This window comes from Larus michahellis, chromosome 1, assembly GCF_964199755.1.
Source record: "Larus michahellis chromosome 1, bLarMic1.1, whole genome shotgun sequence".
Lineage (NCBI taxonomy): Eukaryota > Metazoa > Chordata > Aves > Charadriiformes > Laridae > Larus > Larus michahellis.
This window is the reverse complement of record NC_133896.1, coordinates 36512536-36530314: the sequence shown is the minus strand read 5'-3', so window position 1 is coordinate 36530314 and position 17779 is coordinate 36512536. Positions and strand designations below refer to the sequence as shown.

At 38.1% G+C, this 17779-nt stretch overlaps 1 protein-coding gene across 3 annotated transcripts in view; it reads right to left on the bottom strand.

Annotated features, from left to right (window-relative positions):
* The window catches only part of USP15 (ubiquitin specific peptidase 15), a 64595-nt gene extending 47467 nt beyond the window's left edge, over nucleotides 1–17128 (bottom strand). For all 3 annotated transcript variants that reach the window (XR_012585086.1, XM_074571310.1, XM_074571379.1), the window contains exons 1-2: nucleotides 16921–17128; nucleotides 1311–1438 (exon numbers count right to left, since the gene is read on the bottom strand). Coding sequence is in view for 2 of the 3 variants with exons in the window: in XM_074571310.1 (XP_074427411.1) it covers nucleotides 1311–1438; nucleotides 16921–17009 (217 nt within the window). In the remaining variant the exon portion in view is untranslated. The remainder of the gene's footprint in view (nucleotides 1–1310; nucleotides 1439–16920) is intronic.
* Nucleotides 17129–17779: the final 651 nt, after the last annotated feature.

Here is a 17779-nt window from a genome sequence, read left to right as displayed (position 1 = left end):
CAAGTTATAAATAATACAGATCAACTAACACAGTTCTTTGCACATCTAGAAATCACCTTTTTTTTAAAAGTGGGTAGACACAAAAGAGAGAATAAACTGACACTGCCTCACTGAGGATAAAAAAAACCTTGCCACATCTGATTTCAACTGAAAAGTATCACCTGAACATGCCTGCCTCACTGCTAGATTTACTGCAAGAATGTATGAAAGATCTAGATACTCACATTTCAGAAAACAAAACACATCACTCCTCTGGAGCAAACGACTTTTAAGTTTGTGGATGGAAGAGAACATACAGACGTGCATGACAAACAGGACCTTCTTCAAAGGCAATGATACTAGTCACTGTCAGACTTGCACACTCACACTGACAACTAGTGCAACATGGTATGACAAGTCCTATGAAAGAAGCAATCATCTTTAACTTGTAAAATAATGTGATATTAACTACAGTTGAAAAGTTTTGAATTAATAAAGTCAGAGTTCATCATAAACCCCATGAAGCTGTAAAAATTTGTATTATTATGTGCAAAGAAATTATGCAGTACTATTACGTTACCTGCAACTGCAAAGAAGGAAACCAATCATCTGCTAGATTTTGTATCCACTAGATTTTGCAGATTAAATATTAACGACTCTAATGGTATTTGAACACCAGATATTAAATATAGAATTTGACCTAAGGATTAAAATATCTGGGAAAGTGTTCTGAGACCTGTGTCCAAGAAGCTGACTACAGTTCAGGAAAAGGCAGTCAGACCCGAGTACTTACAGTGACAGAGTTTAACCATACTTAGAAGACCATAAAAAATGTGGAAATTATCCTCTATCACTTCAGACTACTTTATATTATCACTGAACTGCATAATACCTCTTCAATTGTTCCAGAATCAAAGTAAGGGCTTGGGGCTCATTTACAAAATGAAATTTTAGAGTTCAACTTAAAAAATGTTATTTTAAATCAACCAATTTAGTTAAGCTAAAAAATATCTCAGTGAACTCGCGCTAGCTATTTGTCAACTTCACTAAATTTCAGCTCCCAAAATATCACTTTAAACCAGTAATTTGTAAATTATTAAATATTCTGTTACCATTGCAAAGAAGTCCCAATAATTTTATTTATAAAGTTGTAATTTGTTAGAGAAATCTATTCCAGTTCCCTTGTCATGGTCTGAAAACAAACAAACAAAAAGTTTCACCTTCATAAATGCCGAGACTCATTTGCACAATCAACTACAAAAGACGAACAATCTGTGACAAACCTGCACCAAAGGTTAGCATTGGCTTATTATACAGTCAGAAGCAGTTACCTTTGAGAAGTCCAGAATTATCAATAGGACCAGGGTACACATTCTGATCTCCCATCTGGTATTTGTCCCAGCTGTCAAATCCAACATATTTTTTCCATTGTTTGAACCAGCGACTATCCACTAGATACCTTAAATAGAAGAAGACATACAAGTTAATTATTGTCATGCTACTACTTTTTACAGTACCAATTAATTCGTATTAATGCACTTGTATCCATCAGCCTTGCAAAATGAAGAATGTTTTTGTCTGGACTGCTAACCATCATCAGCATATCCTACCAACAAGGACTTTAATTGTGGGCAATTAAATATCCCACTAATCACAGCAGCTAAACAGTTTTGCAAGACTGCCAATACAGCATATCAGAAGTAGAAGAATGGCAAGTTCAAAAAACATTTCCCTTTTTAGCATGAAATGTCATCAGCTTTAATTCCTGTTCTCGATTTGTGAATTCAGGAGACTCAACTTAAATATGTATAATTGGACAGCCCTTTAAAAAATGAGAGATAACTTTTAATAAAATATTTTTTCCTGATGGAGTTTTATCTATAACATTCATATGCTAGTTGAAAAACCTTAGAACTCTGGTGTCCTGTCAAGAACTACAGTCTTAAGTGTTTTCTTCCTTTGAGTCAGCATCAACACATGCAGCAAACATTCTGCTTTTGAGGCAGTACTAGATGTTCCTCCTACATATAATTATCAACTTCACACTTACATATAAAGGGCTATCTCTAAACTCAGCTCCACAGTGTTTCTACCCTGATTAAACTGTTGCCATATGAAGTCCAGCAATACCTACATTTTATATCTTTTTGTCCAAAATTTCTTTAAGATCAAGATATCAGATTTGTTCAATAATCCTCAGATTTTATTTTATTTAAAAGACACCACGTTCGTTATTTCTCTTCCCTAAAAGTATCCACCTGCTTCTGTCTGGTCTGTACCAACCCTTTTGCTACTACCCTAGTACATGTCAGAATACTACTATCAGGATGAAATGCTAGTTCAAACTATAAACATAACAGGTAATCCTCATTCTTTTCTTTGGGACTACGGAACTCTTATTTGTAGCACACCAATAATATGCTATTGAACCTTTAAGAGACACCAGAACTTCCTGGTGATTCAAATACTAGTCTGCTAATACATATAGTGTTATTAGGCAATCATTCTGTAGGAGTTACTCACAAACACCATGGAAAAACACAGAACAAAAACATTAACGCCCACAACTCTTGTAACCAAAGAAATACACACATTGCTTGAGTATACATTTTACTGAATAGGTTTAAAAAAAAAAAATACATCAGAGGGGCCTTATACTTGTGTTTCTAAATGATGTTAAGTACAGTAAGAACTAACAAACCTAAGATACGTAAATCTTGACTTATTTCTTCTTCTCAAGTCCAGTTTTTCTCTCTAACACACACAGATCAAGCCTGGAGTCAGCCTCCAGAAGTACTGCTAGCAAACTTCTGGTAAAGAAGGAAATACTACTAATCCCATTAAGTGGGATCCTTTGTAGTCAACTTATCAGCTTCTTTTCTCAATAAGCACCAATTTTTCAGTTTCTACAGAACGTATTCTTAAGTGTTAATCTCTAGGTAAAAGTCCTTTGGAAAGGAAGAGGAAGAAGGCATTAGAAAGCTATACATAAGATAATCACAGGCTTTTGGATGCTTACTTCCCCTACAATCCTTCAAAGACATCAAAGACTAAGGTCTCAAAGGCACCTTTACAACATCTATGACAACACCACCCTAATTCACATGGTAAACAATCTTGATTCGAAATATGATTACATCAACAGTAATAATGAGTCTGTGAACAAATTACTCCTAGCCTTAGCTTGTAACTACCCTAAGCAAACAACATAAATAGCAAAGGCAGAGCCATGTCTCAACTGCTACAGACATAGTTGTGCCAGTGTAAGACCTTTGGTTAGGGACCAAATTTCTCCCTCACCATTGCCAGCCATACTGTGAAGCATGTACCTTGACCACCACACAGAGTAACACTTGGTCTTGTATCTATTCTACTTTCATAACCTGTTACTACTGCTCAAGAGTCATCAATTGCTACGAGTTGCCATCTCTTCTGAAATTGTTCTGTACACGACTTTGTCCTTGAACTTGCAACACACTATTTCTTTCTGAAATTTTAAACACTTAAAGCAGTCAGAAAACACCCTCAAACTGCTTTTTGAACCAAAATTATATATTAAAGAAAAATCAGTTTTAAATACTATTAAGGAAATGTACATGAAAAGTATTTTCCTACAAAAATGTCCTTTTCCACTCTTACCAACCTCAGAAACAGACAGTGACTTAGCAGGGTGGTTTGGCCACAATGCGTCCCACCAAATCGGTAATAAAACAGCACCGTTTGAAGTCCTACTACAGAAAGACGAGATATTTAACTTCACTATGATTTGACAATAGAGAATCATTCTAGAATAGCCTGGCCCAGCACTGATTATTTCAGTTTTGTGGCAGAGTTCCCTTGACATGTTTTGTTTAGAGCATGTTTAGGATGTAATAGGAAACAGGATTGGACATGGCTAAGCTGCACTAAAGATGGTGAAATTTGGGATGAAACACAGTAAAAAGATAAGAACAGGCTATTACAAACCCAAACAGATTTAAACTTCATAAATGCTGGAAAAAAAAGGTAAAATTTACCTAGTTCAAATCTGAGTAAGTTCCAGTTCCACACATATTTCACACTTCAAGAATCAAGCTCACTCAGTTAGAATACACTGAGTTCTTGACCACTTTCCATTGTCTATGCTGTTCAGTGACGTTACAAGACCTACCCAACAAAGCAATGAGCTTATCAAAATAATTCAGATCTTTGTGTACAGAAAACCTCATTTTGCAACACAAGAAAGTATCAAAATAAAGCCTTACTGTCTTATGTAAAAGCCTCTTCTGAACTTAACTTTTCAGGTTCTCCTAACACTGTAGCAGATTTAATGATCACTGCAGCAAAACCTATGAAACGACAAACCTCAAATTGTGAGTTTGAGAACTCACATGAGAAACAACTTCAACTATCAAAACCTACCAGTTTGTGAAAACAGGCATATTACATGATACCTGCATGTAATTTAAAATTTGGCATTATTATTTGTTTAAACAAGCATTCCACTAAAAAAAAAAACCAAAAAAACACAAACCCAAACCCAAAAGAGTATGATTATTTTTTTAAATATCAAATGAAAGCAAAGATACAAAGATTAAAACTTGAAAAGTCCCTTGAAAACACCATGTTTGCCATCATGTAATAGATAAAGGAAGTGAAGCAACATCGTTAACAGCTACCCAGTATGCTTTGAAATATTTGGCGTGTTTGTTACTGGAAGCTTTCTATTATATTTTTACTATCATAAAGTCCTCCTAAGTAATTCGGCAATAGAAGGAGAGAAAAAAATGAAACACATTAGGTTTACATTTTACAGAGGTAAGACACGCTTCCTTTTCCACAATCAATGATCAGATGCAGATGTCTTCAGATATGACCTGGTTCAATGAAGAAAAGAATGCTTTTGAAGGTACAGACTCAACAGTGAATGCAGGAAGGTTTTAAAGTGTTTGGTGTAACAGATTCTCTGTCCAATTCATGCCCAAGGTATGCCACATTCATCTACTACCCAGAAATGGGAGGGGGGAAGAGAATACAGCAGACAGAAGCCTGCAAAAGGCAATTTAGCCTATTTAATTTAAAGACTACATGAGTACGAATTTAAGAATTCAGTGAACACCACAAAGATAGGTCACTTGAAAATTACGAAAGAAAAATCAGATCTCTACAAACAAATTTTCACCAAAAAATAACTAACTGTTGCAATTAAATGAGTGTTATCTTCCATTTCATGGAATAGAAAAGCAGACACTAGACTCTCCCCGGAAGTCTGAATTGGTATGACCACGTTAAATTAAGTGACTTTATTCTACGCAGTGCATATGTAATTGAATATAGAAGTCCGATAGTAAAGATAATTCTCCCTTTACCCGGAGTTTGCCAGAACAAGCCTGATGTTACTTTAATGGAATCATTGATATTTGTGTCTTTTTCTTTTTAAAGTACAAGTAGCAGCAGTTCTTCCCACATTTGCCTGTACAAATCCCAATTCCTTTTATAACAGCCTCTTAATATTTGACTCATTTTTCTTTAGTAAATGAAAAAAGGGATACCGAATTTGATTAATCTTGCCTTTTGCTTTATACACAAAGTTTTCAGCCTTATGAACATACTCAAGGCCAGCAGCGTTCTCACCTTTCTCTTCTGCTGCAGCCATCCAGCACTATTCTGTAAGAGCCGTAACTACGTGTGGTTATGAATGCAGTCACCCTCGGGCATCCATTCTACCACCAAACCTGCCTGCCTTGCCCCCTACTCGATCCCATAGCCTCTACTTTCTTGATCTAAGTTTGAACGAACTATGAATCTTAAAGAAGGAAAGCTATCATTTTACACAGAAGGGAAATTACCATATAGGCAAAGTGACCATGGTTTTAATTAATGCTTAACAAATTACTGCTCCTGTAGAACCATATTCATTTTCAAATGCTGCGTGTTAAATGTCTGATCATACACCAGTAACACAGTGGCTTACAGAAAATTTTGATAATTGGACTTAACAGTGCAAGAAAGCTTGGGGCCCGCTGTTCCTAGATTTTAAGTGTTCACCATTACCTATTTCAACAGTTAATCAACTTTATTCTTGCACATCCAATTAATTTTGCCACCAACCAAATTTTGCTCTGCAATGTCTCTTTACAGCCCTCTCTAACTGAAAAGTTGGAACATTTCTGTTTCCTAACATAAAATGCAAGAACTTACATCACTTCTCTTCATATTTAGGAATTTGTACTTACATGCCCAAATAAAAGATTAATACTTCTAGCATAAAAAAGTTGAAAGGCAACCTATAAATTATGCAAGTATGTAAGTGTGATAAGAACTAAACAGCACAGTCAAGTTCCTGTCCTGGAAAGAAAACACTGAAGGACAACCAAATCATAAAAAAAAGTCACACGAAGTTTGAGATTCCCTGAGCAAAGTCTGTCCAGTAGTACAATGGAGAAAAGCAAAATGAAGAATGAATGAACACCAAAAATCTGAAAGCTACTCAAAGCTACTTTGTCTTTTACTTTGTCCTTTCCTGTTTTCTTACTTGAATTCACCGAGTTAGACTTTGCTAGACTGGTATATTTTGGACATATGGACAAAGCTGCAGGGAACAATTAAAAAAAGAAGCTAACTGGTGCAAAACACTATTGTAAGATTGAATTCTACAACTGTGAAAAAATAAGTTAATATCTATAAAGCATAATTAAACTGATTGCTTTCAGATAAATAAGAGTGCACATGCATTTTTTGCAAGATGCATTCTACTGAAGAATAATGAAAAGACTGAAAAAGGGAAGATAATGAAATTTGTGTGCATTCTAGGGCAAAGCTTAATACTTTGGTTAATATTGCTTGTGATATGAAAGAGTATATATTTATCTCTTTGTACTAATTTTTAAATACAATGAACCAGGTAGATCAATTTATTAGGATAAGGAGCAAATGGGCCACTGCCAGTTCTCAGGATTTCTTACAGACCACATCATACTCCAATAATCAAACCTGAAACAAAACTATTATATATTCGATATATTACTATACGTCTTACCAGAGCCTAGTGAACTACTTGCTGACCACAGATTATAGCTTAGAAAGTACTGCCTTACTCACTACCTCAATATTCAGCTCTTTAACATCCTTTATAAACAAAAGTAAGCAGAATACTTATGTAAGTCCAGTAATCAGTTTATTTTCTATTTAGAGATAACTGCTTTTGACTCAGGATCTACCAACATTGTTTAGACTTCTTAATTTAAAGAAGTACAGAGTCTTTATTCTCAGACGGATGTTCTCAAGTGCAAACTCAGTATATCACATTTTGAAAAATGCTAACAAACACTGTAGTTGTGTATTCTTACAGTAAATTAACGTGTGTATGTGCATACATATGAACATGTATATATACGTTTTATACATATTAGGCATTTTAATGAGCATTCTGCTGTTTTTACTTCAATAGTAATCCGATACAGGCAAGAGAAATTATTTTGAGTTACTACGCAATATAGTCACAGTAGCTGTAATCTTCCTCCTTTACAACAACTTGTTCTTAATCAATAGATGAAACACTATTTTTCTAATAACATTTTAGGGAAAACAAATTTGCATTCAAATGCTATACACTTCCCTCATCTTTACGCAAAAAGCATATACCATGTTAAATATTATGCTGCAAAAAAAGTTAATGCAATTACACCACACTCAGCTTAGGGGATCAAACTGCTGAAGCACTTAAAGTGCATAGCTAAAATCCAGCCTTCTTAGCATTAAGGAAAAAAAATAAAAATCAGAAGTGTATGGACCATAGATTTTCATGCTACAAACACATTCAATATAGCATTCTCACCAAGATCAACAAGACCACTCATCTACACAACAGGCGAACCATAAGAAGGCAACTTAATTTATGTTTTCATCACTGTTATATCCATGATACAATTCACCACCTGAAAACTAAGTAATACCTAAGAGGGACATTCAGTAATTTAAGAGGAAAAGACATACCACAAGTAAACAGAACTACATGTGCTAAAACCTCATTTCTTAAATAAGTTTTGATCACTTTTTAGATCACTCTTTAGGGGAAAATTATTAAAAACTTGTAGCATGCACTTGAGACCAGATACGCTTCACTGAATATGTGCTGTCCCAGATACAAGAATAGCATACCATGCATTAGTAAAACAGAGACATAAAATACCTGTACATTAAACTTGGTACAATGTTTTGCTTTTATTTTTGTTACTATTACCCAATATAGGAAAGAGTTCCGAACCAGTCTAATGTTATACGAGTTTTTGAACTGCAGACCTTACAGGTATCTACCCCAGGACACCTTAGCAAAGCTAAAAAATATGGCCTATTCCTTTTTTAAAACGATGATTAAGAAATGTTTGTTACTTAACTCTGATGGAATCAAGATTTCACTCAAGCAGGAAACACAAGTATTGCGCTCTCAGATGTCATCAGTCAAGCCAGTGAGCAAGATAACCAACCCACCTTCACAGGTAAAACACACCTGGAGGATTTGTAGCAGAGATTGAAGGAGAGATCTGTCTCAAATTTCTGGATATAATGTTTTGAGGGGCAAACCTTAAAAACTAAGACGACTTCACAACAAGGTGAACTGATTAAATCAGCATGACATTTATAGGCATTTTAAATAAAACTGATTTATTTGATGTGCTTGATGAAAACAGTACAACCAAGTTTGATTATACTAAAGTCACTCAGAGACAACAAGTTGATAAAAGAAATACATAAAGACTGGAATAACCCCAAACCTCAACCTAAAAGTAATCAAAATTATACATGTATGATTTGCTGAAAATTATACTTAAATATGATATTTTAGGTATTAATAACATTGGAAATACTTGTACAGTTTAATTAGTTTCAGGTGTTTTCTCATAGTTGTACCATGCATCCTTAAAGCAATTGAAATTTTCTTTGAGCAAGCAGAATCAAAAAACTATAGAACATGTTCGTGAACATGTTCCCAGGTCAAGTCTGGCCTACTTCGGTACACAGCGTTCACTCCACAGCGGACCTTCAGATCTCTTCACCAGATATATCTGCTCTCATCTGTGAAGTGTTTCTTGCCTGTCTGAAGCAGATTATAACATACAAGGGACAATTTATACTCGAGTCCCCTGAAATGCCAGATACTGAATACAACAAAAATGAATGAACTTGCATCAGGGGACATTCAGATTCGACATTAGGAAAAAGTTCTTCATTGAACGGGTGGTCGGTCACTGGAACAGGGTCCTCAGGGAAGTGGTCACAGCACCAAGCCTGTCAGAGTTCAAGGAGCATCTGGACAATGTTTTTAGTCATATGGTTTAGCCTTAGGTAGTCCTGTGAGGAGCATAGAGCTGGACTCAACAATCTTATGGGCCCCTTCCAACTTGAGATGTTCTATGAAAATTTCATATCCTTCCAGTGCACAAGAGGAGCTTGTGTAACCATGGTCTATACTACCTTTACAGATGTGCAACACATCAGAATTTGCAGAGTATGTTTAGAACATTCCACAACAGTGGAATTTGTTCTGAACATAAAGACACAGAAAACCTAAGCAATCACAAGTGCAGCACATTGCAACATATTTTACCAAAGCATATGTTCTCCCTTTGATACAAAACAGGTTTTGATATCATATGGATTCAGTGTTATCACTGCAGAGAATAAAAAGATGAAATTCTGAACCTTGCAAATATAAGCTACAACCACATTCTCCTTCCAGTGTCTGATGACAAAAAGCCTAACTTGAGGTCTGAGGGTCCTCACAGATTGCATTTGCTCATCTCCCAATCTTAATTCAGGCTAGCACGAGTCCATTGATCGCACAAAGGGGTTGAAAAATAGAATTAGAATGTTCTTTGATATCTTCTGATATTACATATCACTTCATTTCCTTGAAAAGCAATGATAACTGTTGGTCATACCTAGCTCATCCCACACAGAAGCTATTTTTCAATACTATATTCCCATTTAAGCATAACTTTTCTTTAAAAAACAATCTTTTAGTTGAACAATTTCTTGGCAAGTATTGACAAAGCATAATGCTTAACATTTCAATCTACTTTCCTCTTCCTGTTTTCCTATGCTTAGGTTGTTTTCAAAGCACAGATTACATTTGACCTTAAACTATTTTTAGTTAATATTATTTTCTTGTAAAAGACTATATCCCTCAAAGCTATATAAAAACATGTGATCTTTTACTTTATTCTCATGGTTTGAGGCAAACAGGTTTGTTTAGAAATACTGTAAACCAACATTAAAAAGTTAAAAGTCATAGCTACTTTAAACTTGATGTAGCTGAAGACACTAAACAGACTAAATCTATCTTTAGGATGAGTTTCGATGAATTATTCCAACCTCATATAGCCCCTATAGACAACAACACTGAGAAAACAGTTCACTGCAGGTATTGTTATTCTTTGGGTCCCACTGGAGTGTGATGAAATAGTGATTATTTCTGGCATTTACAAAGGACTGCTCATCTCTGTGATTAAGGGCCATTAGCCTGGTTCCTGCTTGTGTTCTCATCAATTACTGGACTTAGAGTTTCTGCAATATAATCTACAAATTACAGAGTACTTATTTTATTATCTTTCACAATATAGTCATAGCAGCAACAAATATTTTGGTCCTTTTACTCCTATACAAAATATTCAAGTATTAAAACACAATTACCAGCGGACAGCCATGCATTAAATCCAAATAAATGTTCATATTGGGCCAGTCAATTAAAATTACCAACAAAAGACTATCCTGATGAATAATCATGTATAGAAACTTAGGACAGCCCAAAGTGGGATTACTTACAGCCTTTGTAAATTAATTTACATGAACAAAAGAATGAAACTATTACACTTGTAAATGCACATTCATTTCTTACACAAAAATTCAACAAATAATAAAAACCAGTAGTAAATTTACGCAAGTTTTAAAATTTCACAGATGCATGACCATGTATGGATATTGCCCTCTCAACAAACGAAAATAATAGTACCAGCAGGAAAGTCGCTAATTGATTTCTAAAATTCTCTCACGGTTTGTAAATTTTTCACGTAATTTAACTTCACCTGTGGTTTACTGCACATTTTGATTTAATAAACCTTATTAACACAGCATCAACATCACAGAGTACAACGGTGTTCATTCTTTACCTTTACACCCAGATTGATAGAAAAATATTTGAACAGTATGACTATGATCTTGGTATTTTCCATTGCTGTCAACAGCATTCTGAACGCATTTCTCAGTTCTATATAGACAGAATTAAAAAACACGTAACCTAGGTTTATTTATATTGACTGACAGGTCAGCCCTTTGACTTCAAAATCGAACCAGTTAACTCTAATATGCAATAAAGATACCTCACAGAGAGTCACTCATTCTATCACTGTGTACTGCTGAGACATGGTATCTTCTGAACACAAACTACCTCACCTTTAACAGCAAAACTGTGCAAATTGTCCAGAGAGATAGGTGAGGATTTTTTTTTTTTTTTTACCCTCCTCACTGTTCGTGAGTACAGATTAAGCAATGCTGAGAACAAAGTGGAACAACTGTGTTGCTGAAAGCAAATTAGGACTCCTGTTTAAAGGTACAGCATCCGATTTTTGTTCCTGCACAATTGCAACTATAAAAATAAGAAAGGTATGAGCGGGTTTGTACTGTATTTCTACTCTGATTAGGCTAACCAAAATTGCTTGACTAAGTACACTCACGATTAACAGATGCTTTTGAAATTAATTCTTTTTTCAGAATTAACAAGTTCTTGAAAGTTCAAGATGATGATAATTATTTGACTTTATCACATACAAACCAAACCATCATTTTGATCAAAATGTAGGTAAGTCCACAAGAAAAAAATCCAGGGGTCAAAGAGAGAAAAAACCATATCGCTTAGCTCCCATTTTTAAGAAATCTTTGTCTACACATTTTCATTGCAAGTATCCTCCCAGAAGAATTTAAAACAGAATATTTTGTATATCTTCATAAGCTGTTGGTGAAATGCTGCACCATTCCATATGCAGTGAGACAAATCTAACACAAAACTTCAACCACAAGGTCTTAAAGTCAAAGATCAGCAACTTAGACCTCATTTTGAAAAAAAAAAAAAGCAGCCAATTCTCATTTCTGTCCTTGGAACACTGACGTAGTGTTCTTGTTTCTCATTTTATGAAGCCATCAGAACAGTTTAGGATATTATTCCAAATGTTATTGAGGTGCAGGTCCATGACACCTCCTCATGCTCTCAGTGAAATCAAGTAAAATCTTCCATTAATGTTCAATCTAGATTCTGTTCATGTACAGCACAATGATGGATGATCAAATGTGGAAAACACTGAGAAGACCACATTGTAAAATACTATTAAAGCTAAGCACTTCAGCATCAAGGTTATCATCAATGACGGGCACTGCAGGGTTTTCAAGTAGGGCTATGTATGCCTGTTCATCAAGATTCACGAGTTTTTATTGCAACCAGAATTAAAATGCTTATACATTTTTTGGGGGAGAAATTCTTTAAATACACTTCTGGAAGGGAAATCCTTTCGGGGTGAACTTTTCATATCTACTTATTATTATTCACTGGGAAGGAATTTTACCCCACTTAAATTTTTACTTATTCTCTTCAGTGACTGAGTTTTACAATTAAACAGACAATAAAATTCTCACAGTGCAAAAAATGAGAATATTTTCTTAACCTTCTAAGAAATGTATTCTATGTATAACAACAGTACTCCTTCTAGACCCACCAGAACTTCAGAAGTTATGCGTATCAGAGACAGAGCTGAAAGAAGACAAAATACTATACTTCTGTAGTTTTCATAATTTGCAAGTCTTAAAAATCAAGAACAGATTAAGCATCTATCTCATCACTCCGTAAAATGATGACTGGCACTAAAATTCATTGGCTAGCAAGACTGGAAATCAACATCTTCCTTAAATGTCTTAAATTTTTATCTGCTCATCTAAAAAGCCTTATCCTAGAAGACATCTTCTTCTTATATAAGTAGTTCAGCGCAGGACTCAACATTCTAGCAAAACAGACAAAGGCTCTTAAAGCTTTTCTCTGAAAGGCAAAGCTTCCATCTCCTCCATTAAATTTTGAGATTTTTTTTTTAGCTTATTCCAAATGAGCCCCTTCTGTGACATGTGCACAGCAGAACTGGACAATATGAATGATTTAACTAATATATTACTGTATAGAGTACATCTTTGTACTGTTACTCAGTATTCCCTGTTCAAACATCTAAAGATTGCATTTGTTCCCTTAGCCACCAAATAAATTCCTTGTGACAGTTATTTGTCCACTGCAACATCCTAATTCTTTTCCAAGTTACTGCTTTTAAAAGTACAAATAACACCTATATTCTCAACTGCTCACAAATTGCTACAGCAAGCAGCAGATGAAAGCAGCACAGTCGGGAAATTCTGGGAGAGAGAAAAATTGGTGAAACTGACTGCTAAGGCTGTGCTGTTAGCCATTATTAGGCACTATTACATGAACCATTTATTGGAAAGTGATACCTAATGGCAAGAAACATGGTCTTACATTCTAGACCATGGAGGGCCAACATGCCTAAGAGGTAGCAAAGTAAACAGTATGAAAGTGTTTGTAATGTCATATTTAAGTAACTGAGACAACATCTCTGACTAAGAGAGCCACAGAAGAACAGGAACTACAGGGTAAGCAGGACTGAAAGTGGTCTTAAAGACAAGAAATACGCCAATATGGGGAGGAAATTAGAGAGATATTCACAGAAGAATTGACAGAGTCTTCATCACTTCTTTAAGAAAATTGTTCCAAGATCAATAACTTTCAGTGTTGAAAACTGTACCTCAGTGACACTGTAAAAACAAAAAAAATTGGCAAGGTTCTCAAGAATACCACTGCAGCTACAAAGGCATTAAATGACATCATCAAGACCAGTCGGTCATGCAAATTATACAGTGGCTAAAAATTTGATGAACATTAACAGCTCTTCACTTTCTGAGACTAGATACAGCAAGACACTGATTGAGTTCAAATTAGTCTGCAGCTGTAACAATATTTTTTGTCTTTCCAAATGAGAGATAAAAATCTCTATAAACAACAAAAATTCTCATTTGCCAAGCATCAGTAGAATTTCAAAACACTGAGAAGTAATCATATCAGATCCTAAAATGTGAGATATACAATTAGATATAGCATTTCTTCTCTTCCAAAACAAAATCCTAGGTCCTCCAACCACCTAACCTGAAGGTCCTTTGGATAATATCGCAAGAAGAAAGAATTACATATAATTCAAGTTCCGTGGAATGACAGTGTGGTTTTTAATGCTGAATTCACTAATAAAAGTAGTCAACATTATTTAAAACTACTAATAAATGAAGGAGGTTCTTAATTGAAAAAGCTTACATTTGCTATTTATTTAATGTATGTTTAGAAAAATAAGATAAAAGGAGAGGTGGAAGAATCCTCAGTCTTTCCTAGTTTAGTAATCTAATTTATAAACTGTCCATAAAGGAATGCAAAAAAGACCACTGAGACAAACTAGCCCAGAATCCTGCTCCCGAGGACAGAAGAGTCAAAAGACACTAGTCGTCTCTGTCAACTGAACTAATATATTTTAACTGATGCTATCCCCAAGCTACTCTTAAAAACATTCAATGAAACAAATTCTACAGCTTACTAAACTGCCTGTTCAAATATTTCCCGATTTTATCAATTCTTTTCCAATATCTAAAAACATTGCAATTCAAGTCAGCTTCATTTCTTTCTCTCTACAGTGCACATGAAGGACTAATGAAGAAATTCAGTGCCCTCCTTAAAGATATTACAAGACTTGCCTTTCTTTTCCCTATTCTCTAGTTCCCTTTTTTCTTAGAGAAAACCCCCAAAGCTTTACACTTTCCTTATATGGCTTATTGTTCTCTACACTCTAAATTACGAAGAGCATGGACAAGACTTTCAGTAGAAGCCAGTGATTTTAAAAGGACTGTATTATAGCGCTTTAAAACTCAACAAGCAGAATGAGCTGACATGGCATTGCTCATATTTTTTTTCAGCAATATTTACTACAGAGTGAATGAAAACTGCAACTCTGAATCATGACTTCGATTATTTTAACTGTTCTGTTTCCTTACTGATGCCCCAAAACATCAAAAAGCTATTGACAAAATACCTCTGAAAAAAGCCTTTGGAATAAACATACCCCTCAATTTATGAAGTTAAACACATAGCTGTAAGTACTAATCCTATGAACACACTTGCATACATATTCATGTAGTTAGATTTAATAGTTGATTAGTCAAAGCTAGTAGGACTTTGCCATAGCTTATTCAGTTCTAAAACACTCGATTAATAAAAGTGTCACAATCACAGGTAGATACGTTTATTTTCAGAGAATGTTTAGAAGCCTGTTCCAATTAACTCATTTTTTCATGTTAAAATATTTAATGTACTGAAAAAAATATAGCACAGTAAACTTACTAGTTTAGTCATCGTGTAAACTTGTCATAAAGTTACTTTCACTTTGACTAATATTAACTGTTTGACACATTTTTTTTAGTACTTGGGAAGTACCCAACAGAAACAAAAAAATAAAAAAAAATCTTGTAGAAGATTACAAACCTGAGCACCCTTTTACTGCTGCTGGTCATTTTCAACACTACCACGTGAATTGATTTCCTTTTTCTAGTTGCTCATACTTTTTCAATTTAAGAGCAGCCTGTTCGTATGCCAAAAATGAACATATACTCAGCAGTATTTGAATAATGCATCAGAATGTATGCTTCTGACACATGCTGCAGTATCAACACTGTTAAATATAGTCTTTTATAGAACTGGAACAGCGAGAGATGACAGCTGAAATGAGGTGGGCAAGTTCTACTTTTGTGTATTCATACTTAGTTTTCAGTAAGTTAAGGCTTCAGCCTTTGTCTTTGGGCGACAGTTTCACACAGGAAGAGATGAAGAGGTTGAGTGGTAGAAAAAGTGTCAGTTCCCTCCCCCCACCTTGTAAAAAAAAGTCCCATTTCCTAGCCTCGGAGAACTACAACTACAGAAGCTCAATTACCAAATACACGCTAGAAAGATGCGTTTATTTAACCTAATTCTTCTCAACCATGGATTACCCTGTTAAAAATCTGTATTGCATACTAAAAAATATTTTCTGACCGACTAGGAAAACATATCTTTTTAAACGTTTATTGTGGTACAGGTATCATAAGGGCCTGTTTGCACCTTCGGGGGCTGTTTCTTAGGTAGTTAACACACGGTCAAAACAAAATTTAAATTTAAGGTTTATCCTGGCCGCGGGCGGGCTTCAGGGCACCCCACCCAGGGTACAGATATAATTTCTGACAACTTGAAGGTGACGCCAGGGCCGTTTCTTCCTTTCAGCCCAGATAATGGAAGAAACGCCTGGTAGCGGAGCTCTTCCCCCTCCTCCGCCTCAATCCCTCCTTCAGCTCTTCTCGCCGAGAGGCCAAACAAACGCCCCCTACAACCCCCCGCGGCCTCCGGGCCCCTCACTGTCCGGGGCCGCCATGCGGGGCCGCTACCCGGCACCGCGCCCCGCCAGTCACGCCGCTCCCTCCCCTCCCCCGCCGCCCGGCGGGGAGCTGACCTCGGTGCCTGCCCCCGCCGGGCGCCTCAGCGGCGCGGCCCGGCCCGGCTCAGGCCCAAGTCAAGGCCCCACCGCACCGAGGCGGACGGTCCCCTCCTGACAGGGGCTGAAAGCGGCGGGAAGGAAGCGTGTGTGGGGAGGGAGGGAATGGTGCTTCCCGCCTCTCCCCGTCACCCGCCTTCCCCTTCCCGGCCGCCCCCAGCGCTACGCGGGGGCTGAGCCGCCACCGGGAGGGCTGAGGGAAAGGAGGTCGGTCCCTCCGCCCCCGGTGCCGTTTGGCTGGGCGGAGGGAGCCGCCTATCCCCTCTCCTCCCCCACCCTCCCCCCGCCCCTCCCTCACCAGGTGTCGCCCTTGCGGAGGGCGGTTTTGAGCAGCGCCGCCACGTCCGTGCGCTGGGTCTCCAGATCCGCCGCGCCTCCCTCCGCCATCTTCTCCCCCCGGCAGCAGCGGCGGCGGCGGCGGCGGCGGCGACAGCGGCAGCAGGGGCAAGAGCGGGCCGCGCTGCATGCTGGGAGTGACGCCGGCCGGGAGACGCCCTCGCCCCCCTCCCCCTTCCCACAATCCGCAGGGCGGGGACCGAGGGTAACCTGGCGAGCTGCGGCGCCCCCTGGCGGCCAGGAGGTCTTGCCGTTCTCCACCCGGAACGGACGAGCATGCGCACCTCCCCGGCGGGGGGGCTCTCTCCTCCGCCCCGTCGGGGATCTCGGGCGGCCCCTTCCTTTCTCCGAGTCGGGGGTCTGGGGTCGTGGGACGGTGTCCCGGCAGGCTGGTTCCTCGGCGGGGGTTCGGGTGCCAGCAGCGGCTCAGGCGCGCTGTGCTGCAGCGCCGGCAGGGCGGCGGCCTCCTGCCCGGGTGCGGGGTTACCTCAGGTGGCTTGAGCGGCCCTGAGGCCCCGAGGCCTGCGCGGCGGTGCCAGCGCCGCCGGTGGTGCGCGGTGTGCCGGCCTCAGGGCAGCTTAGGCGGGCCTGCCTGGGCGGCGGGCGCCGGGCTGGTGGAGCTCTGCGGCCTGGCGGCTGCCTGCCTGCCTCGGCCGGGCGCCCTCGGCATCCCCGGCCCGGCCCGGCCTGGCCTAGGTCACGTCTTGTGAGACCGTGGTTTGGAGTGCGTCAGAAAGAGGAGATGGTATTTATAGAATAAGGAGCCATCTCTTTTACAACGTGCCCTTCAGTGTTAGTGTTTCAATTTGAGCATGTGCACA